This window comes from Adiantum capillus-veneris, chromosome 22, assembly GCF_014529385.1.
Source record: "Adiantum capillus-veneris isolate H3 chromosome 22, ASM1452938v2, whole genome shotgun sequence".
Taxonomy (NCBI): Eukaryota; Viridiplantae; Streptophyta; class Polypodiopsida; order Polypodiales; family Pteridaceae; genus Adiantum; species Adiantum capillus-veneris.
This window is the reverse complement of record NC_140952.1, coordinates 115,664,173-115,688,923: the sequence shown is the minus strand read 5'-3', so window position 1 is coordinate 115,688,923 and position 24,751 is coordinate 115,664,173. Positions and strand designations below refer to the sequence as shown.

The 24,751-nt window shown below is 44.3% G+C and overlaps 1 protein-coding gene across 1 annotated transcript; it reads right to left on the bottom strand.

Annotated features, from left to right (window-relative positions):
* Nucleotides 1-5,533: 5,533 nt before the first annotated feature.
* LOC147430068 (uncharacterized) lies at nucleotides 5,534-6,475 on the bottom strand. Its single transcript, XM_086495096.1, has 2 exons — nucleotides 5,855-6,475; nucleotides 5,534-5,803 (listed from the first exon to the last, which is right to left on the bottom strand). The coding sequence occupies exons 1-2, from the start codon at nucleotides 6,473-6,475 to the stop codon at nucleotides 5,534-5,536; spliced, it is 891 nt and encodes a 296-aa protein (XP_086351222.1).
* Between the last annotated feature and the right edge of the window lie 18,276 nt (nucleotides 6,476-24,751).

Here is a 24,751-nt window from a genome sequence, read left to right as displayed (position 1 = left end):
GTTACGACAGTAACAAATATATGATTGATGAAGAAAAAAATATAATTGAGAAGTTTCAATTATGAGAAAAATCAAAATCAAAAAGTAAAATTTTGCTTTTCAAACATATTCGCAGTCCGAGAACGATAACCCAAAATCGGTGTAGAATTTAGAGAAACTTTCTTCTGCAAAGTTATAAACCATATCGATTCCGATGGCAATTGCAAAATCTTTTTCAATTAGGAGAAAAGTCAAAAAACAAAGAACAAAAGTTTCTTTTCAAACATGTACGCAGTCCGCTAATGATAACTCATAATCGGTGGAGAATTTGAAAAAACTTTCTTCTGCAAAGTTATAGACCACATCGATTCCAGTGTCCTACGTGAACTGTTTCTTCTGCAAAGTTGGAGACCACATCGATTCCAGTGCCTCTCGCGAATAGTTTTTACAAAATCGTTTTGAATCAGTAAAAAAAACAAAAAAACAAAAAGCGAATTTGCTTTTCAGGCATGTACGCAGTCCGCGAACGATAGCTCAAAATCGGTGTGGAATTTGAAAAAACTTTCTTCTACAAAGTTGTAGACCACATCGATTTTAATGCCTTTAGACGGATAGTTTCTACAAAATCGTTCTGAATTAGTAGAGAAATCAAAAACAAAAAGCGAAGTTACTTTTAGGCATGTACGCAGTCCGCGAACAATAACTCAAAATCGATGCAGAATTTGAAAAAACTTCCTTCTACAAAGTTGTAGACCACATCGATTCCATTGTCTCTAGTGAGCAGTTTTTGCAAAGTCATTTTTAATCAGGATAAAAATTGAAAACAAAAACGTACTGCTCTGATACCATGTTGAGAGAGAAAGAGAGAGCACAGAAATAGAACCCCAAAGTGTGTAGAATACACACATGAGATGATGTATATATAGAGGGGACCTGGGTGCCATATATAGACAAACCATATATTGAGTAGCTTCACATATAAGCTCAACATGATTGACTATATGTTGTTTTTGGAAGCCACTCTAGAATGCATACAAAGCTTTACACTTGATGATCCGGAATCGCATCATAGGATATTATGTATTGACCTCAAGTGTGGTAAAAGGCACGAGCATGTAGCCTCCAATCATGATGTAAATCATTTGTACCTACGTCTAAACTGCAAACGATCACTTATATATGTTGATATGGTGGACCAAATGTTAAGCATGATAGAGCATCAAAATAGCCCAACATTAGAATGCAAGTGGAAAGTTTTCAAAGAAGTAATTTTCTCTTGTGTGAAGGAATTCTTTTCGGTGAAACACATGTCTTGCAAAAGTTTTAATAAGGGTAGCGCAAAGAAGAAATGGTTTGACATGGAATGTAGTCAAGCCCAAAAACACTTGCTAAGATTGGATACAAGCAAAGACAAGGAAGTTTAATTGGAACTTTCACACACATACAAAGACCTTGTTCAAAAGAAGAGGAGAAGGTGGGAAGTCAAAAAAAAACTTCTTTTAGCGCAAGAGAAAGCACATGCATGTGGCAAGTTTTGGCAAAATCTAAAAGGCAAGCGTGTTGAGAGCTTTGGTGACTTGACTCTTGAGGATATGTATATGTATTGCAAGAACCTCTATGAGCAATCCAACATTGATAAGATGGAGTGTTGTAGCTCCCTTCCATTTATGCCTGCCTTCTTTACCATTGAAGATGTATGCCACGTGCTTCAGAAACTTGCTACTCGCAAGGCAGGGGACCTTCAAGGTGTCAATGCTGAACTGATTAAATGAACAAGCAAGAAAACACAATATTGGATATGCGATATATCTTGCACTTCAGCATTGCATGCCTCATGATTGGAGTGCAAATTGGATCAAACCTTTGCACAAAGGAGGAGATGCAAACAATATGAACAACTATCGCACTATAATGGTTGATTCTTTTATGGCAGCGTTATTTGGATGTATCATGGAGATGAAGATAAGTGAATGGACTGAAAAGAATGGAAAACTTGTGCTTGGCAAAACAGGTTTATGAAAGCATCATATCACTATTGATCACCTTATCACTCTTCGAATTCCTATGAAAGCGTCTCGATTGAAAGGAAAAAAGTTGTATTGTAGCTTTGTGGATTTCAAGAAAGCTTTTGACATGGTATCGCGAGAAAATCTTTCGAGACGTTGGATAGGGGGAAAGGGGAACACACCCAACACACAAGTAGTCTGCCTCTCTACAGCTCAGGGTAAACACAACATCCCAATCCACTGGGATTCACCTTCAAAATCCTCTTTCCTGCTAGCAGACCGCCGCCTGCACACCTCTCGAGTCGATCACACTATATCAGATCACAATCGAACCCATACGCACCGCATTACGCATTTTGTAGCTTCCCACGCACACCCAAAGCTCTTTCTCTCTCTTTGCCACGAGACACCGCCTGTTCGATGGGGGGCACACTTGCCTACACACACACTCGACACTGCGGACACAAGCACAAGAGCAATAGAACAAAGGGGGGGAAACGGGAAAACATGCTTGAAAGCGGCAATGACTTCTTTTATTGCATTCCAGACAGCCAAGTACAAATAGCCCCGTCAGCACGACCTCGACGAGCGCAAAAAAAAACAGGCTTTAAAAACCCTTGCTGATGCCACCGCTATGGTGCAATCTCCCTCCTCTCGCCTTTGATGCGGTTGCACGCTTGCACAAGCTCCATCGAGCTTCCATCTTTTGAACCCAGAAAAAAAACTCTTCGAACTTCCCCTTTCCAAGACTGTCGCAGCTGAATTCGAAGCCGTCGAATCTTTTTTTCTTTTTACTTTCACCTCCGTGCTCGAAACAAAATCCTTTTTTTTTCCCCCTCCTTCTCCTTTCTTTCTTTCTCTTCTCTTTCCCTCTTTTCTTTCTTGCCTTGGACAGCGACTCCCTTTTTCTTCTTCTTTTTTCTTTCTTCTCTTTCCCTTCCTTTCCCTCTCTTCTTTCTTTCCCTTCCTTTCCTTCTTTCTTTCCCTTCACTCCCTTTCCTGAGACAGCGTGCCCCCGCCTCCTTTGCCTTCCCTCCTCCTTTTTTCTAAAAAGCCTCACCCCCTTCCCTTTCTTCAGAAGAAAAATATATTTTTCCTCTTTTGCACTCCAGGGCAACGACGGCGTTGTCGTTGCTCCCTTGGAGCCCTTAAACCTTTTTTAAAAAAAATGTCTAAGCGGAGGATCCCACGGTCCCCCCCACGTAAACATACCCATGCAAAAAAGTCTTTCCCATTATCGCTTTGTCCGCCGCAAGGGTGACACCGTCCGAAATAGACCCCTAGTTGTCCGTCTCCGTCGGACATGCAGTCCCCGTTTTTGCTATTACCGGTCCATCAAACTAAGCCAAGAGAAATGGGCCCGCACTATTCGTATCCCCATTGTACCCGACTTTGACGAGTTTTATTCCACTAACTGTAAACCCGATTGTTGAACCGTCACTTCTAGCTGCTTCCACATAATGCACATCGCTCCCCAAACCCTAGCGAGGATAGGAAACTTCCAAGTGGCGCGCTTGGTGGGACGGCCTAACCATGCCAAAACTAGCCTTCAACAAAATCTTCATTGGCCCATAACTTGCCCATCCAAATTTCGATTGAGTATCTGTCAGTTCCCGTGAAGGCCCCGTGAAATGCACCATCCCTGGAAACCTTGGTACAACTCTGAAACTTCCAGATGGCATGTTCTCCAATATGACCCCGTGGGCACACAACTGCCCCCCTGCAACTTTTCACATGGCCGTAATTTTCCCTTTCGGACTCTGATCAGCAAGCCGAAAAGTCCGGCATGCCTCACAACTTGAGCTTTACACACCTGCTTGCGCATTCTAGCTCGGGAAATCTGTCCCCATCTCACGTGCCCGTCGGGGATCTGCAAGACCTTCCAACTTCAAACTGGCACATCTTTCACACCGAAGCTCCATTGGACGAGCCGTCTGGACGGGCCTCAAGAGCATCTTGAACCCTACATTCCAAGGCACATTCCCTACATTTTGGAAACTTTGGTCTTCTATCCCGATTATCTCGATTATCCCGATTATCCCGATTTGAAGGCCCCTTGGCCTAAAAAACCACTTTAGACATACATTTCCACTGCCACAAGTCTACCGAGGACTTTTCCACATGCTTTAGCTCGCCGCCATGCACCTGCTAGCATCCATAGCTGCTTGTCACCCTTCCTGGCACACACCAACTTTGGATGCACCATCATTTCCCACCCCCTAGTTGAACATTCATGTTCAACCAAAAGCATATGTACAGAACTTGAAACTTGCAACACTTCACTGGCACTCAAGCATATGGAAAAAGGCACAACCATATGTACAACACTATATATCTGTTACTTTCAAATCTCCTCAGGTGGGTTTCCCAACCCCCCGGCTACAATCTGGTTCACATCAGGCACCAAACCTCTGTCAAAGTACAGCTTGAACCGTACACCATTTACCCTGTGCCTGAGAAACTTACCATTAACTCTCACCAATTGATAGGTCCCATTCGGAAACGCCTTTTGCACTTTGTACGGACCCGTCCATTTTTTCTTGAACTTCTTCTGGAAGGTGAAGTCCAAGTAGCTCTCATATTTCATTACCAGGTCTCCTTCCTCTATCTTCTTGTTTGGCAGACTCTTATTGACTTTGGCCACTTGTCTTTCTCGCTGCTTCATGTAGTAGTCTGTTGCTGCTTCTCTATTCATTTGTAATGCCTCAAGGCTGACAATCCTAGTGGCATTGATGCGCCACATACCTTTCAAAGCACCCAGTTGTGCATGCATTGGCAGTATTGCCTCCTTGCCATAAACCAACTCAAAGGGAGTAAAGTTGGTCGCCACTTTGTAGGATGTCCTATAGGCCCATAGACACTTCTCTAGATTGATCTCCCAATCCTGTCTCTTGCTTATAAACATACTTTGTCAGCATCTTGATGATTTGTCCATTGGCACTCTCCACAAGACCATTGCATTGGGGATGATAAGGCGAGGAAAACCGATGTTGAATCTTTAGTTTTTCCACCAATGCCTGCATAATCGTGCTTCTGAATCCTTGGCCTCCATTAGAAATGAGTACCCAAGGCACTCCAAAACGACAACAAATGTTATCGAAAACAAAGTGGGCTACAATCTGTGCATTGACCTCCTTTACAGATTTGGCCTCGACCCACCTGGTAAGGTAGTCAATTGCCACTTCAATGTATTTTTTACCGCTTGCTGACTTCGGGAGTGGACCAATGGCATCCAAGACCCACTTCTCAAAAGCATCTTGGGCAATGATAGCTCCCTGCAATCCGGCTATCAGCCTCCTCTCACCCATAGTCTGACATTCATGGCAGGTTTTGCACCAATAGTGCACATCATGTACTATCGATGGCGGCCACTAAAAACCTGCTCTCAAGATTCGAAACAAAACCTGGTCTTTACCTTGATGCCCACTTTCCTCATGACATTGTTGCAGCACCATACCGATTTCTTTCTTATAAAGTACCCTTCGCAGCACTTCATCCCGTCCATAGGTCATAAGATCCTCCCCTATCAGTGTAAACTTGCGAGATTTCTATACTATCCTCCGCTTTTGTAGCTTTGACAATCTTTCAGAGCACTGACCGGTATTCAAAAAGTCTTCAATCTCTTTTAAGGTCTCACGACCAGCATAGGTGGTTGGAGCCACATATATACCTGCAACCTGCACTTGTACTTTGCTACTTGCAAGATGATCTGCTTCTTGGTTCTGGTCTCTTCTAACATGCTTGAACTGAACCTCCTCAAAAAACTTCAGAAACTTCTTGATGGCATAGAACCAATGCTTTAATGAATCCCGTTTCACCTGCCATTGGCCCAACAACTACTTGATAACTAACAGTGCATCACCTTTCACCACCAACCTCGATATACCAAACTCGACACACTGTTTCAAACCTAAATGGAGGGTAAGATACTCCGCCTCATTATTGGTATGAACATCCTCCAAGTAATAAGCTTTTGAAAAGATCACCCTGTTGCGTGGATCTCGTATCACTACACCTCCGCCTACGTTTTGTATTACCCTCCTATATGCTCCATCAAACCACATGGTAAAAGCTCCCACTAGGTCTGGCTCCTCTCTGGCTTCATCTCGTACCACCTTGGGATAGATCGGCAAATCAACCGCCTTGCTAACTAGAATATCTGCAAGGTGAGATTGACTTGTATGGTCAACTTTGAATTCAAACTCAAATTCTTGTAGCTCTATCACCTGCTTCATGATCCGTTTCCCTGGCTTCAAGTGCAACACTACCTCCGGCAATAAATTATTGGCCGTTAGCACAAAAAACTTTCGCACAATGAGATACACCTTGAACTTCTTGCAGGCAAAAACTAAGACCATCACCCACTGTTCTGCTTCAATGTAGGTTGCCTCCCCAGGACATATCACAAAGCTTTCAAAATAAATAGGTTTATAGATCTTTCCCACCTTTTGCAATAGTACTGCCCCAATGGCTACAGTGCCTACCGTCATGGCAACATAAAAATCATCTTCATGATTGGGAGGACACACCGTAGGCAGTTGACACAAGATTTATTTCACCCTATCAAAAGCTACTTGAGCCTCTTCATCCCATTTTAAACCATGCACCAGCTACGCCCTCTTTTGAAGGGGGTATACATACTGCGACAACATCCAAAAAAACCTTGACAGATACTTCAGCTTGTGCACAAACGACACCAAAGCCTGTGCACTGGGAGGAGGCTCAATCAAGACTAGAGCCTTGACCTTTTTTGGATCCGCTTCAATCCCATTTTGTGACACCACATGGCCCAACAATGACGCTCGAGGTTGTGCTAATTTGCACTTCTTGGGGTTCAACTGACCTCCCTCTTCATCCAGCCTCTAAAAACACAATTGCAGCTTTGACAAATAATCTGCCCTTGAGCTATAACATCCAATGTTGTCCATGAAAACCCTAATGAACCTATCCAAATAGGGACCAAACACCTTGTTCATCCAATCTTGAAATGTGGCATAGGCATTCACCAGCCCAAAAGGCATCCTGCGATAGGCAAAGCAACCCCATGGAGATATGAATGTCATCTTCAGTTGGTCTTCAAGATCAATCCCTACCTGAAAGTAGCCTGAAAACCCATCCATAATGGAATACCTCTCATGGCCAGCCACCTGATTCAAAATCTCATTCTGAAATGGCAATGGGTAGTGATTCCTCTTGGTCTCAGCATTCAATGGCTTATAGTCGACACACACCCGCCATCTCCCATTCTTTTTAGGAGTGATAACTACTGGGGAAACCCACTCTGATTCCTTTACGGGGTATATAATACCTGCATCCAGTAACTGATTGATCTCCTGCCAAAGGGCTTCCTTTTGAATTTCACCCAATCTCGTTAGTTTCTGCGCCTTACGTTTGTATCCTTCCTTGAGGGCTATTTTGTGCTCAACACCCTTGGCTCCTCTCAAATCTTTATACTCCTTTGCAAATAGGTTTGGAAAAGATGCACACAACTGGACATAACTTTCTTTCTCCTTCTTGGTCAAGTCTCCACTTAGCATATCAACCACCTCTTCAGTACCTATGGCATGCACCTGTGCTTGCACCCCCTCTTTTGCACAAGGTTCTTCCACAGTGACCCCAAAAATGTCAGCATCAATCTTGAGCATATCATCCTCGCTTTCTTCTTCCTCTGTATCTGTATAGCCCTCATCATAGGCTGTTTCAATCTCGTACTCATAGCTGGTGGTGTCCCCTTCGTCTCTCGCTGCCATAGGATAGGATGAAAATGGATTTCCTTGGTCTTCAGATCCAGCACCACTTGTTTACCTTTTTCTGTATCAGGTAGGATAAACACTTTTCTTTCCCAATCCTGTTTGGCACCTATTGCCAACAGCCACGGCCTACCCAAGATGATAGGATATGCGTTATCCCCAGCTTTCACCACAAAGAAGTCAATCAGGCACTCTATGCCCATCACTTTCACTCTTACATCTTGGGCCATGCCCAAACACCTAGCTTTAGCATGGTTAGCCATCCTCATGCGCACATTCGACTTGGCTATCGCCTTGACCCGTGTTTCCTTCATCGCAGCTTCCGTCATGACGCAAACCTGTGCTCCCCCATCTATATAGGCTTGAACCTGCATCTTTTTCTCGATGCCAGCATCAACCAAAGGATGAACATTCGTCGGGCTACCTACCCTGACTGCCATATTTTGCACCGCTTGCACATTGCCCTTACCCCTTGGTAGCCTAGTGCTAACACTAGTCGACCACTGCTGCCTCGATGTTGGGTTCAATGTCAACAACTGTCCAAAAGTAATATCAACTCTTTGACTTTGGACATCACTCACTAGATCATACTCTGGATGGCCGCGCCCAAGCTGGAAATCTGTTTGTTTAATCCTGCGACGCCTTCTTTTCTTGCTAGTTTCAGGCTTCTCTTTTCCCTCGTATACCTTCTCTTTTCCTTTACGAGCTCTAGTCTCCCGCTCAGGTTTTGTCTCCCTTTCAGCTCTAGCTCTTTTGTTGGCCAACACTTCGACATCCTGTTTATCCACCCCAATGATGTTCACCCTCGGGACTTCACCTCCATCCGTCTGGGCTTGCTGCACTGGATTCTCAACTACGTGCTCCCTTGGGCCATTAAACTGTGCTTGGTCTCTCCCTCTGCCAAACAATGGGTGCATACCACCTCTTTCCCACACCAGATGGGGACAGCCATGTGCATAATTCCCTTCTTCGTCGCAGTTATAGCATCGTCCAAGTAGAGGCCTTGCCATGTCCCTTGCTCCTCTTGGTTGTCCCCTATCCATTACACTCAATCGCAGCTCTTGCATCTTCTCCGATAGATCCTGAATCTTACGTATCCACTGCTGCGGAATAGCAGCCATAGCCCTATTCCCTTGATTTTCCTCCTGAGCTAACTCTCGAGGGCTTTGTGGCTGAGTAGATGCCATTGCTTCATAGCCTGCTACGCCCTGCTCTATCTTTTTTTTTATTTTTCTACTCTTCGACCTTGCAATTGCCACTGCCCCATTGTAGTTCTCTAGGCTTTCAAAGTCCACTTTCTCTCTCACCTTCGGATGTAAGCATGCCATAAACTTATCCAATTTGAAGTACTCACCATTGGCTAGCTGCATAGCTGCTGCTAACTCTGCCCAACATGCTTAAAAACAATCCAGAAACAAGCTAAATTCCTCACCTACATCCTGCTTTAGAGCCTTCAGCTTCGCATCCATCTCAACTGGAGAAGCTTCTTTATGAAAATCATGCAAAAATCTTGCCCGTAGAGCCGGTCATGCCTGCCTTGGCTCAATCTCCAAAGCTTCAAACCATAGTTTTGCCTTTCCGTGCATCACCAAAGGGAAGGTTTGCATCTTGTTGTCCTCATTAGGCATCACAAAGACAACATGTATAATTCAAAATCTGCAAGCCATTCGTTTGATTCTCTTCACCTGTACAAATCGGACCATAGCTTCGGGACGCCATCCTTACCTATACAAAAACCTGTATTTTCCTTCACTGACAGGAGCAATCAACGTGCTCCTCCATGGGGGCACCAGAAGATGGATAGGGGAAAAGGGGAACACACCCGAGACACAAGTAGTCTGCCTCTCTACAGCTCAGGGTAAACACAACACCCCAATCCACTGGGATTCACCTTCAAAATCCTCATTCTTGGCAGCAGACCACCGCCTACACACCTCTCGAGTCGATCACACTATATCAGATCACAATCGAACCCATACGCACCGCATTACGCATTTTGTAGCTTCCCATGCACACCCAAAGCCTCTTTCTCTCTCTTTGCCACGAGACACCGCCTGTTTGATGGGGGGCACACTTGCCTACATACACACTCGACACTGCGGACACAAGCACAAGAGCAATAGAACAGAGGGGGAAAAGGGGAAAACATGCTTGAAAGCGGCAATGACTTCTTTTATTGCATTCCAGACAACCAAGTACAGATAGCCCCGTTGGCACGACCTCGACCAGCGCGAAAAAAAACAAGCTTTAACAACCCTCGCTAATGCCACCGCTATGGTGCAGTCTCCCTCCTCTCGCCTTTGATGCGGTTGCACGCTTGCACAAACTCCATTGAGCTTCCATCTTTTGAGCTCTTCGAACTTCCCCTTTCCTAAACTGTCACAGCTGAATTCGAAGCCGTCGAATCTTTTTTTCTTTTTGCTTTCACCTCCGTGCTCGAAACAAAACAATTTTTTTTTTTCCCCTCCTTCTCCTTTCTTTCTTTCTCTTCTCTTTCGCTCTTTTCTTTCTTGCCTTGGACAGCGACTCCCTTTTTTTTTCCTTCTTCTCTTTCCCTTCCTTTCCTTCTCTTCTTTATTTCCCTTCCTTTCCTTCTTTCTTTCCCTTCACTCCCTTTCCTAAGACAGTGTGCCCCCGCCTCCTTTGCCTTCCCTCTTCCTTTTTTCTAAAAAGCCTCACCCCCTTCTTCTTTTTTTTTCCCTTCTTCTCTTTCCCTTCCTTTCCTTCTCTTCTTTATTTCCCTTCCTTTCCTTCTTTCTTTCCCTTCACTCCCTTTCCTGAGACAGCGTGCCCCCGCCTCCTTTGCCTTCCCTCCTCCTTTTTTCTAAAAAGCCTCACCCCCTTCCCTTTCTTGAGAAGAAAAATATATTTTCCCTCTTTTGCACTCCAGGGGCAACGACGACGCCGTAGTTGCTCCCTTGGAGTCCCTAAACCTGTTTTTAAAAAAATCTCTAAGCGGAGGATCCCACGGTCCCCCCCACATAAACATACCCATGCAAAAAAGTCTTCCCCATTATCGCTTTGTCTGCCGCAAGGGTGACATCATCCGAAATAGGCCCCTAGTTGTCCGTCTCCGTCGGACATGCAATCCCCGTTTTTGCTATCACCGATCCATCGAACGAAGCCAAGAGAAATGGGCCCGTACTATTTGTACCCCCGTTGTACCCGACTTTGACGAGTTGTATTCCACTAACTGTAAACCCGATTGTTGAACCGTCACTTCTGGGTGCTTCCACATAATGCACATCGATCCTCGAACCCTAGCGAGGATACGAAACCGGCCTTCGACAAAATCTTCATTGGCCCATAACTTGCCCATCCGAATTTTTATTGAGTATCTGCCAGTTCCCATGAAGCCCCCGTAAAATGCACCATCCCTAGAAACCTTGGTACAGCTCTGAAACTTCCAGATGGCACGTTCTCCAATATGACCCCACGAGCACACAACCGCCCCTGTGTAACTTTTCGCCCGTAATTTTCCCATTCGGACTCTAATCAGCAAGCCAAAAAGTTCGGCATGCCCCACAACTTGAGCTTTACACACCTGATTGCGCATTCTAGCTTGGGACATCTGTCCCCATCTCGCGTGCCCGTAGGGGATCTGCAAGACCTTCCAACTTCAAACTGGCACATCTTTCACACCGAAGCTCCGTTGGACGAGCCGTCTGGACGAAACTCAAGAGCATCTTGAACCCTACATTCCAAGGCACATTCCCCACATTTTGGACACTTTGGTCTTCTATCCTGATTATCCCCATTTGAAGGCCCCTTGGCCTAAAAAACCACTTTAGACATACATTTCCGCTGCCACTAGTGTGCCAAGGACTTTTCCACCTGCTTTAAATCGCCGCCATGCACCTGCTAGCATCCATAGCACTGCTTGTCACCCTTCCTGGCACGGACCAACTTTGGCTGCACCAACGTATGCAAATCCTTCAAGTGCCGAGAGAATTTATGCATGAAATAGATAGCCCAATGCATAAATGTCACTTGCTTTTGTGTATGCATCTGTGCACGATGGATCGTGTAGTTCTGGAGCAATCCACGGTCGCTTAGCCATCTCGGCATCCCCTGCTCTCTGTGCCTCCAAAATTGTAGAGTCCGATTGTGCGCTTGGATGCAGATAATTAATTGTTGTGTGCTTAGCTGGCATTCTAAGTATCATCCCCCAATCAATGATGTCGACGCGGGGCTTATTTGCACAAGTAAAGTCCAACATTATGTTGAACGGGTTCAGTCACTATACACTATCCCGGCCGAGTGGACGTCCGCAACGCCATCGATCAAGACGTGACAAATGGTTGGCATCTGCTCGATCATTGCTCTGATCCGTGCCGTGTCTATCGCTTGTACAGGAAGATTTGATGCAGGCAATGACCTCCAGCCGTGTTGTAGCATATGCATGCGTCATCCGAACAATCCGTGAGCGAATGGTAAGCGGCACATCATGTCGCCCACGGTACCTACATTGTAGTATGGGAATATTGTTAAGTATGGAGCCTGATTTACCCTTGTAATTTTCTGTGGTAAAAGCGCACATTTGTAAGGCCCCCATTATGAGGAGAAGCCATCGTGCGTAAAGAAAAATCACTCACCGGAAACCAAAATTTTCATAGACAAGAATCAGTGGCAACTTTTTCGCCGGAATATTATGGCCGGATGGCGGCCGGAAGGTGGAACAACCGTTCGGTTGGCCGGTGGTCGGTAGTCAATGGCCGATGGCCAATGGTCGGAAGTCAATGGCCGGTGGCGTGTGGTCGGAAGTCAATGGCCGATGGCCGGTGGCCGAATTCAAAAGCGGACTTGTCTTCTCAAGGGCGACCACACATGGGCGGATTGGAGGGTCCGATTTGGACTTATTCGCACAAGGGCGGCTACACATGGCTGTCTCTCATAAGAGAGGGCAGCCCTTTTGGCCTATAAAAGGAGGCCATTTCTACACACATTTCATAGTGTGAAGTTGATGCAACAAGGTGAGTGTGAGGTGGTGAGAGTGAAGCAAGGCGGGAGCTCCATTAAGGGTATAATCCCTTTGTAAACTACTTCTTGTTTTGAAGTACTAAAGCCATTGAGTGGCTGCTTTCCTGTGGACGTAGCCCACATTGGGTGAACCACGTATATCGTGTGTACTCTCTCTCTCTCTCTCTACTCTATAATCTCGTGTATATAAATTTGTCTCTCTCCATTAAGTAATCTACTCAATTATCTATTTAGCTACGTCTTATTTCCTAACAAATATTGTGATCCAAGGAGCTTCGGTAGTAAAGCTAATGCACCTTACAATGGAGGGGTGAAGCATTTGCATTCCTTGCTCTGTCTGAAAGCTGTCAAATTTCACCTCACTTCCTCCCTTGTAACATTTTTCCATATATGTAATGTGGTATGGAAAAAAAGAGATGCCTTTGATGGTATACAATGTGCACACACCAAAGGACCCTGCTCCAACCCTCATACCTTCTACCAAGGCTTCGTATGATGAGGGATGCCAACAAGATGAGCGCACTTGGCATTCAAAGTCATTCTCATGATTTTTTCGGTGTTGTTGGCATTGGATTGACCTCCCAAAGGTGCTTGCGCATCTTGGGCCATCTTCAATCTCTTGGGTAAAGCTGCTTGGTCCTGCGCTTTCACACGCTTTATCTTTACCTTCTGTTCTTCCCACAATTTATCTTAGAGCTCTAATTTTTACATGTCGCAGGCAGGTGGGATATCTTCCATTAATAAGTCTCTGCAACATACTTTCATATTGCGCAATACTGTCCGAACCTTGCCTTCACCTCGCAGCCTGTTCTCTGTGTTCTCCCATATAGCACTAGTGAGTCTTTGATCAAGACATCACTTTCACTAATCTGCTCTATGCGACCATCTGCACATGATGAGATTACCAAAATACATTCTTTACCAATGGCACGCATAATATTTTTCTTTTGATTTGGTGTCATAGTCGCACTGGACAATAAAAAACAGCATATCAAATAGTCATTCATGGTTGTGAATGACACTAACACTCTCACACTATTTCAGGCAAACGCTTAACCACGACTTGTAGACTTTTGGAAATGTACAAGGAAATATTGATAAAAAATTGAAACCAATCTTTATTGGAAATTGCAATCTGTTACACGTGTAAAATGCAGATCAAACAAGTGGTTTATATGAACTTAATTCAGCTCAAACAATACATAATAACAGTGTGGCACATTTCAACATATATTGAATTTTTAACTTACATTTTCCTCCGTGCACACATACTAGTTCAAACAGACCACACACCGACTTAAAGACTTCAAAAACATTTAAAACATTGGAAGTATACAAATCAGACTAGAAAATTGCAAAGAATGTCTTGCTCTTTAAAAAGATAGAAATAAATATTTAACATGCAAATTGTGTTCGCACTCTTTTTTACATAGAATTTATGTAAATGTAGCATTCAAAATAGCGATGATAATTGATGCTCTTTAAAAAGATACAAAAGAATGTTTAACATGCAAATTGTGTGTAAGTTCTTTTTTACAGAGAATTTATGTAAATGAAGCATTAAAAATAGCGATGATGCTTGATGTCCTTTAAAAATATAAAAATAATATTTAACATGCAAATTGTGTCGCATTTAAAATAGCGACCATTGATAAATAAAGCGTTCTTTTGAATATGATTAGCTGGTATATAATTTCATATAGACATTTAAAAACAATCTAATCAAACAATTCAAACATTTGTATATGAAATACTCTTCACAGCCGCATTACCGACCAAGTATTACATATACTTACTACTTAAAAAATTAACTCCACATGCACATACAAATTATATGACGTTCGTACAGCCGAGTTAACGACATGAATGCCACATTTATGCAAAAATAGATTCTTCTAACAAACGACACTCTATTAGCCGCCTTACCGATCGAGTGCCACCTGAATCTAAGGAGAAGTAATGGCTTGCATACAAACTTCATATGGCCACGTTACCAACCGATGTCCATACGTTTTTTGGGAAAGGGAAAGGGAAGTTGACTTAACATAAGGATACTAGATTTGCCGCTAATAGTAAAAAATGACATGCCATATGGGATGGCCTCTACAACACACATAGCCTGAACATCCCGAAGCATCATCTCAAGGTAGGAGTAATCCTATAACTAGAGAGGGGCACCACCTAGCATACGTGCGGCTAGGACGCAGACATACATGACCTAGGGTAGCAAAAGTGAGATTTCCTCTAGGTAACCAACATGAAATGATGATACAGCAAACGTCCACATGTAAAAAAAAAAGCCTAATCAACAATCACGAGTGTGTGGATGAGAGAGATATGTGACAAGGTCGCAATGGAGCATACTGATTGAGTGGAGAGGCTGCACGTGATGGAGCACAAGTAGAGTGATATACAAGAGATGAAACATCCCGCAAAAGTGGAAAAACAAAACTAAGGAGAACAGAGAATGGACCCCAAGCATCAAGACAACATGGCACACTTTTATTGGTGATGATGATACTTACAAACGTTGGTCTTGACTGTTACAAACCTGGCTCTTGGCACTAGGGATGCCTGATGGAATGCGAGCGCCATATGGTGCATGACAAAGTTGAAGTTAGCGGGGAGGTTAGTTGAGGGAAAACATCAAGAGGATGCAGCCACCGATGACATCAATCACCAACATTGAGAGCGGACCATGGTAGCATGGTGTGGATGCATTCCATCCTAGCATGCTCATGTTGCCTTGTGGGGGAGTAGTGACTGCCTTATGTGCATGGAATGTTCGTGACTAGTAACTCAACCATGGTGTGGTGGATCATGGGGAAAATGGTGATGTTGCCAATGCTAAAATGCCTAAGCTTTACAACCAAACATGATGCCATGAGATCTCTAGCTTGGGGGGGCATTATTTGCTTAGTGGTGCTTAAAATGTAGAGTGCATGGAGCTAGTGTGTTCCTCCTTCACTTGTGCCTCCTTTTGTGCTTAGCGGAGGCCTCTTTATATAGGCTTGAGAGGTGGTCCTTACCTAATGAAACTTGCAAATATCCACTGGTCGCTGTAGAAGGTCTAGATGCCTCTCTAGTAAGAGAGATAGAGAGAGAGAAGGTAGAGATAGAGAGAGAGGAAAGACTGGGGTGGAGAGAGTTTTTCTATAATCCATTAGCCACTTGCTAGGTTATTAGGGAAGAGTGCGTTCGGGGAATTTACAAGGGTTTTGTTGATGGTTCAGGTGGTCGGTGTGAGGTTTAAGGCTGCCAGAATTGGTAGTTGTTGCGGGAAGCCGAGATGCTACATGTCGCTTCTTCTCGGTGCCGGCCGGGGCATGCCTTCGGCGCCTTTCCTTGTTTCGGTGTCGTCAACGCGCAAGCTGGTTTGCCAATGGTGTCCATGTCGTATTTTTTTTGCTCTTTTTTATTGTGGGTGCGTATATGCATGCGTGCAATGTGTGTGTGCATGTGTGTGTATATGTGTGTTTGTATATTTATGAGTGCGTTTATGCGTTTCGTGCTCGTGAGTGCGTCTATGGGTGATTTTGTGTACACGTGTGTATATATGTGAGTGCGTGAGTTTGAGTATGTGTTTATGTGTTGTGTGTGCGTGCATATGTGTATGTATTTAGGGATTGTGTGTGTAAACAAGTGTCTATGTGTGGAAATGAGAGAGGGGGGTAATTATTGGTAAAATTTGTGTATAATATTTATTTATTTATTTATATATATACATGCTTCAGGTGCGCTGGGAGATAGGACGAGAGAACGAGAGTGAGGGAGGGGGAGAGAGAGTGTGTATGTGTGTGTAAGGGGTGTGTGTGTATTTAGAGAGAAAGAGAGAGAGAGAGTTTCAGGCTGCTCTTGGCCGACACAGAGAGCGAGGGAGGGAGTGTGAGAGGGTGATCGAGCTCGCCGACAGGGAGTGTGTGAGGGTGTGTGTGTGTGTGGATAAGAATAAGAGAGAGAGGAATCTCTTCTATTGGCGCCTTCGGGCTTGAACAAGGAGCAGGAGAGAGAGAGAGAGAGAGAGAGAGAGAGAGAGAGAGAGAGAGAGAGAGAGAGAGAGAGAGAGAGGGGCCTCCGAGCTGCTCCTAGCCGACAACGAGCAAGGAAAGGGGGGGTTTATTGAGGGGTCAACAGGGTGGGGTAAGGGTAGGGGGTTATGAGAGAGAGAGAGAGAGAGAGAGAGAGAGAGAGAGAGAGAGAGAGAGAGAGAGAGAGTGTATTATTGTTTCCTTCGGGCTGTTTACACACACACACACACACACACACACACACACACACACACACACAGTTAGAGAGTGAAAGAGAGTATGAGAGAGAGAGAGAGAGAGAGAGAGAGAGAGAGAGAGAGAGAGAGAGAGAGAGAGAGAGAGAGAGAGAGAGAGAGTTAGAGAGTGAAAGAGAGTATGAGAGTGAGAGAGAGAGAGTATAGGCTACGTGGCCTGCCGGTGGAAGGAAGACATGAGGGGAGAGAGAGAGAGGGGATAGAGGTAAGAGAGAGAGAGGGATGGTTGTGGAAAATAATGAAAGAGAGAGAGGGACTTTAAAAAAAAACAAAACGACGGTCCGTCATGGAAGGAATAGAAGGTAGCTGTCTATGCGCCCTGTGGGGTTTGGCGGAAGTGATAGAGAGTGAATAAGAGATGAAAGGGACTATGTGGTGCCCAAAGGCAACGTGGCGTCCTACTTCACCCGTGCGAGCTGGTGGCAATTAAAAAAACGTTTTTTTGTTGTTTTGTTTACCTTCGGTTCCACGAATGGGTTTATTCTTGCGGTCTCGGCTTCAAAATCTGAGAACTTAACTCTCTCAGGTTGGGCTAGAGGGTGGTGCAGTTAACTTGGTATCATTAGCCCTCCCCCTTAGGGTTAGGGGCATTCATGCCTCTAACTCACTTGTTTGATCATTGTCGTCAGAGCTGGCGGTTGATGGTGCGTATTCATCAGGACCGTGGATAGGTGGAGTCTGATCAAATTAAAGAAAATAAGGTTTGAGCTGCCAACCATTTACTCTTGTTTTATGAAGCTTACCATCAGCTTCCATAAGTTGGTAACTTCCATTGGCATACCTTTTCCTGATGATGAAAGGGCCCTCCCATCGGAGTAGGAGCTTATTATCTTTGCGTGTGTCGAAGCGATTGTCATAGCGGAGCACCGACATGCCTTTCTTTAATTCTTTGCATTGAAGATGTTGGTTGAAACTAAGTCGTCTATGATCTACCTATGCCGCGTAATAATTGATTGCTTCTTATCTATCCAGCTGTAGTATTTCCAAGTCGAGGATGTGATCTCTCAAATGCATGTTGGGCCATTGAAGATGGCTTGCCATCACTCTGAGACTTGCTAGTTGCACCTTAATAGGTAAGATTGCCTCCTTGCCAAATACAAAATGATATGGGGTGAACCCCAAAGATGTACGGAATGAGGTTCTGTAGGCCCACAAAGCTGGAAGTAGATACTTATCCCAATCTCCAGGATGATTGTTAACCTGCTTGGTGATAATTCTACAAACCTTTCCATTCACTTTCTCGACTAGGCCATTACATTGAGGGTAATATGGTGAGGAGTGCCTCCTTGTAATGCCAAGTTTTTGCATTAATTCTCCTACCAAATCTGCTCAAGAACCTGGTCCTCTATCAGAGATGATTTCTAATGGTGTGCCAAACCTGCAGCATATGTGCTCATAGACAAACTTAGCTACCTCTACAGTTGTGATCTTAGTTGTGGCTGTAGCTTCCACCCATCTAGTCATATAGTCGACTCCCATGATGATGTAGAACTTCCATGAGTTGGCCCTAGGCAATGGTCCTATGGCATCTATACCCCATTTTTTAAATGGTCCATATGAAAGGATAGGTGTCTGTGGTTCAGGCATAAGTGACCTGGTGATGGCCTTTTGACACAACTTACATGTCTTACACCAGTGGTGTACATCATGGTTGAGGCTAGGCCATACAAAACCTGCCTGCAAGATTTTCCTACTTGTTATATCTAGGGCAAAGTGATCACCATAGACACCATCATGACAACTGGAAATTACCCCCGTAATTTCATTAGAGAGGAAACTTCTTGAGTATTTGGTCCTTACCCTTACAATACAAACCGTCATTGATAAGACGAGACCTTGTGGCCTTCCAAGTAAGCCATTGCTTCTGTTCTTTTGTTAAATCTAGTGGACATTCCCTTGTTTCCAGAAAATGCATAATGTCAGGTAAGGTGTCACTACCTTGAAATAGAGGGAGCTTTAGCTTAATAGCCCCAACCACCACTTCCTGCAGTCTTTCGCTTGCTAAGACATCAGCTTCATGGTTTTGAGCCCTTGGGATATGGTGTAATTGAACTTCTTTAAACTTACCCAACAAGGTTTTTACACAACTTAAGTGAGTCCTCAAGCTAGGATTATTGCATGTCCATACTCCATTTACTTGCCTTACCAAAAGTAGAGCATCCCCAAATATGTTAAGGCGCTTTACCCCTTGCGAGACGCACCATTGTAAACCCTTGGTTAGTGCTGCATACTCGGATTCATTGTTAGAATGTGATTCTAAAAAATGGCCAAGCGAAAATACCTTGATACCTTTGTCATCAAAGACCACTATGCCTGCAGAGCTGCTTTGTCGGATGCTCGCTTGTAGGCTCCATCAAAGTAGAGAGAGTGTGCTCTTTCTAACACCGGTGGCTCTGGAAGTGATTGAGTTCCTTCCCCTTTAAATTGCTTTACCTTTTTCTCAGAGTTTTGGTAGGTCATGAGCCCCCCCCCAAGATTTCCCTTGTCGTGCTTTCCACATGTACTGTGTAGTCAAATTCTTGCAGACGAACTAGCCATTTAGTAATCCTAGAAGAAACATCCATGTGTTGTACAACATAGGGAAACATCTCATCCATGGTTAAAATCACAAATTGCTTAGGCAGCAAATATGACCTAAACTTTGTAGTTGCAAATCTCAGAGCTAGGACTAGGTGTTCCACATGGGTGAAACCTTTCTCTACCGATGTGATCATTTGACTGGAGAAGTAAATTGGCCTCATGAAAGATGTTGTTGTATCCTTATGGAGTAGCACAACCCCCAAGTAGTCATCACCCACGCTTGAGGTGACATAGAATTTTTATCCCACTTCGGTGGTGAGATAGTTGGTAGGGTGGCTAAGACCTCCTTTACCTTGTTGTAGTGATGCTCGCTCTCCTTGTCCCAGGTGAAAGTTGATCTTTGAGTGAGCTATTGCAGTGGTAGAGCAAGTTGTGATAGTAGATGTATGAATCTACTCAAGTACCTCATCTTTTGTAAAACGGACACGAGTTGACGTGCAGTTGTTGGTGAAGGTAGGGCTATGAGTGCGGACACCTTACTTGGATCGGCATTGATACCCTTTGCTGAAATTTCATGGCCTAACAGAATGACTCTACTTTCCCCAATGTGGCACTTGTCCACATTTAATTGACCACCTAGGCTTTGCAACATTGCCAAACCCTCAGTTACTTTTTCTAAGTGTGAAATGCGAGGGCTATATATACAAAAATCATCAATGAACACTCTTATGGATGTTCCAAAGAGTGGTTGAAAGTTGTATGTGACATATCTTTGGAATGTGGCAGGTGCATTTGTGAGACCAAATGGCATAACTCTTTATGCAAAACAACCCCATGTCGTAATGAAAGTGGTTTTGAGTTGATCTTCCAAGGCTATACGTATTTGAAAATACCCAAAATAACCATCACACACGGTGTAGCATTCAAAACCCGCCACTTCATTTAAAATTTCATCCAAGAAAGGGAGAGGAAAGTGGTCTCTCTTGGTAGCTGCATTTAGTGGTTTGTAGTCAACGCAGACCCTCCACTTACCATTTTTTAAGGCGTCACTACTACGGGAGACACCCACTCTGAGTTTTCTACAGGACAGATGAACCCCGATTCTAGTAGCTTCCTTACCTCGGCCAAGAGTGCCTTTTCTTGTATGTGAAAAGGTCAGGAAATGCCATCAAAATTTACAAAAATTTATCTTTCTACTCAATTGTTAATTCCATAAACATACCCTTCAACCTACTTTCTCCTAGGCCAGGGGATTTACTTTCCTCTTTGTTGCTTTGCCCTTCTGGTGACGGGTCACCAGTTGTGCTTACCCTTTGTAGATCCTTCATGATGATACCCATCACATCGATGGAACTGTCGTTTTCGTCGGTGGATGTGGTCTCCTCCTCAAAAGTGGAAGACTCACTAGTGGTTTCATCTGTTGATGTCTGTAGGTCCATTTGCTTTTGCTTGCCAGTCTTCATGTCATAGTATATTGTCTCCCCTTTCTTACCAGTCATGCATAGAAGGCCAGTGTCTTAATCCTGTTTTACCTTCATGGCCATCAACCATGGCCTTCCCAAGATTAATGGATAGCCCTCCCCCTTAGTAGGCATCGCAAAAACATCTACTTCTACCTCAGTGTTGAAAGCTCTTATCTTCACAGCACTTACTACACCTACACATTTTACTTTTGCATTGTTTGCCATCTTTGCCTTGCATGCAGAAGGCCTATCAACCTCGAGCCCGAGCCAAAGCATCATAGCTTCACTCATCACACAAATTTGTGCACCTCCATCAATGTAGGTGTTTCCAACCCTCTTACCTTTTATGTTGACGTCGACAATTGGAAGGATGTCATCCATGTTGCAACCCGAAATTTCTCCGGCTACCTTTGCTTTGGAGTGACTTGTACTTACCATTTTGGACCATTGCTGCCTTACCTTTGGTGCAAGATGTAGCATCTTTGGCCATGTAATCTTTGGTCCTTGCTCTGCCACATCCAATGTTAGATCATAGGGTCTAGAACTTTCCCCTAACTGGAAGTCGGTGATGCCTATTTTTCATCGTGACCTTGATGGCCTCTTGCTAGTCTCTCCTTTCATGCTTCTCTCATCATCAGATTGTGTAGCTTTCTCCCTCTTAGATCTCTTTAAAGTCATGGATTCAAATGGCTCTACAAAGGTTACCTTCTCCTTACCCTTATTCCTCTCCTTATACTCTGGGTGGATCCACTACTACGGCCTTTCCTTTCTCTTCTAGCCTTATGATGTTTACAGGGCAATCAGGTGGTAGTGCCGGTGGAAGAGTTGGATGGGGTGCTTGTGGTGGTGCTTGGGGTGGACGTAGAATCTGTGTTGGTGGGGCTGGTGCTCGGGGTGGGGGTTTTTTGTCTCTAGGGGGTGACAATTGGTTTCTCCTACCTCCTCTATTATAGTTTTGTCGCGGTTTGGGACAGTAGTACATACCGTGACCATCTTCTCCGCAGTTGTAGCACTGATACTCCCTGTTTTGTCGTCGTGCTCTTTTCGGGTCTTGATCTCTTTCTTGATTCTTTCCTTGCTGTATCAAGTGGATAGACAAATTCTGTAGTTGGTCAGTAATACAGGCCAACATATCTTGTTGGTCATTTCTTACCCCAAGAGCTGGTGGTGGTGGAGGAATGGTGGTTTTCGTGGTTCTTGGTTGACTCAATGTTCCTGCTTGTGTTGACTCGGTTTCTTTGGCTTTCATACGCATCTTCTTGTGCTTAAGGCAATAAATCTCAATGGCTAACTCGTACGTAGCCGAGAATCTACCCTTCACCTTCTCCTTGAGAAGCGGCCATAAGACATGCGTGAACCGGTCCTTTTTGAGGAAATCGGGTGCATCTTCCCCTCTTGCCAGTGACTCAACCCACCGTTCCCACAAATCCACAAACTTGGACTCATAGGTGGCATATTCTAAAAGACACTCCTGCTTCAAGTCGCTCAACTTGTCCCACAGCTTCTCTGAAGTGGTACCTCCCCCAAAGCGCCTCTTAAAAGAATTTTTGAAGGGCTCCAAGTCATCCTTATTTGCTTATGGAAGTGTGTTGTACCATGACCTAGCTTCTAGCTTCATGACATGCTTAAATATTCTAACCCGGGATTCATCTGTATCTTTGTTGCTTACTACATATGCTACTTCAAAGTCATCTAGGAAATCTGTTACCAAATCCTCCCCCTTCTTTCCTTTAAATGCTAGAAATGCTACACTTGCCATGATTACTGAGAGAGAGAGAGAGAGCTAGAAAGACACACTGCTTAGCTTACAAAACAAAAGTTTTTTTTTTCTTTACAAGGAGGTGTGTATACCCTTTTTATACTAGAACTAGATTAAAATTTCAAACGGTACATTGCCTTGTACCAAGCTGATCTGATGCCAGAACCTCAAAGAAGTGCTTACCACCCAGCATGGTGTCGATGACGTGCTAGTAGTGAGCCTTCCAGTCCAATATTACCTTGATTGAGCGTACTCGTATCGGAATGTGTGATCTGCTTTGAGGTAAGTTGTATTGAAGCTTAGAGGTGCTTAGTCACTATCCAAGCTTGTGGGAGAGGGTGGTGTTCTTTCCTGAAACAAGCTCAGTAGATCCCTAGTCTCTCTAGTGAGAGTGTGAGCATGTGCCTTTGTTATCTGTGCTGCAGTATCAGGTGCAACTTGGAAACTGACTCTGATAATTGCCTTGGTGACTTGAGTTACCCGATTCTCGAAGTAGAATAGTGTTTGATTGTCTATTGTGTAGATCTCCCTCCATCTTGTTGTTGAGGGTTGGTTGTAGGTTGCGAACATGGTTTCAACTTTCTCCTTCTTCTTCTTGAAACCCGGCTTATGTATATCCATTGAGTTTGGCGCGTTGGTTGACTCTCCCACGGCAAATCGATTATCGTTACGCCTAGCACTCGAGCTTCAATGGAGATACGAAGTTCGTCTAGTTGTGCTTGGAGCTCTTCTTCTTCTGTCATCCAACTAGCGAACCCTCCTAACCATTCATCCATCCACAAAAGTTTAGGGATTTCAGTCTTGTAAACTAGAGGCCGTCATGAAAGGATCCTCCATGGGGGCACCAAGAAAATGATAGCCAGAAATGACATGCCATATGGGGTGGCCTTTACAACACACATAGCCTGAACATCCCCAAGCATCATCTCAAGGTAGGATTAATCCTATAACTAGAGAGGGGCACCACATAGCATAAGTGCGGCTAGGAAGCAGACATACATGACCTAGAGTAGCAAAAGTGAGATGCCCTCTAGGTAACAAACATGAAATGATGATACAACAAATGTCCACATGTAAAAAATTCCTAGTCAACAATCAGGAGTGTGTGTACGAGAGAGATATGTCACAAGGTCGGAATGGAGCATATTGATTGAGTGGAGAGGCCGCAGGTGATGGAGCACAAGCAGAGTGATATACAAGAGACAAAACATCCCGCGAATGTGGGAAAACAAAACTAAAGAGAACAGAGAATGGACCCCAAGGATCAAGACAGCATTGCACACTTTTATTGGTGATGATGATACTTACAAACAGTGGCCTTGACTGTTACAAACATGGCTCTTGGCACTAGGGATGCCTGATGGAATGCGAGCGCCATATGGTGCATGACAAAGTTGAAGTTAGCGGGGAGGTTAGTTGAGGGAAAACATCAAGAGGATGCAGCCACCGATGACATCAATCACCAACATTGAGAGCGGACCATGGTAGCATGGTGTGGATGCATTCCATCCTAGCATGCTCATGTTGCCTTGCGGGGGAGTAGTGATTGCCTTATGTGCATGGAATGGTCGTGACTAGTAACTCAACCAAGGGTGTGGTGGATCATGGGGAAAATGGTGATGTTGCCAATGCTAAAATGCCTAAGCTTTGCAACCAAAAATGATGCCATCATCTCTCTAGCTTTGGGGTGCATTATGTGCTTAGTGGTGCTTAAAATGTAGAGTGCATGGAGCTAGTGTGTTCCTCCTTCACTTGTGCCTCCCTTTGTGCTTAGCGGAAGCCTCTTTATATAGGCTCGAGAGGTGGTCCTTACCTAAAGGTCCTTGCAAATATCCATTGGTCGCTGTAGAAGGTCTAGATTCCTCTCTAGTAAGAGAGATAGAGAGAGAGGAAAGAGTGGGGTGGGGAGAGTTTTCTTACAATCCACTCGCCAGTGGCTAGGTTATTAGGGAAGAGTGGAGTTCGGAGAACTTACAAGGGTTTTATTGATGGTATGGGTGGTCTGTGTGAGG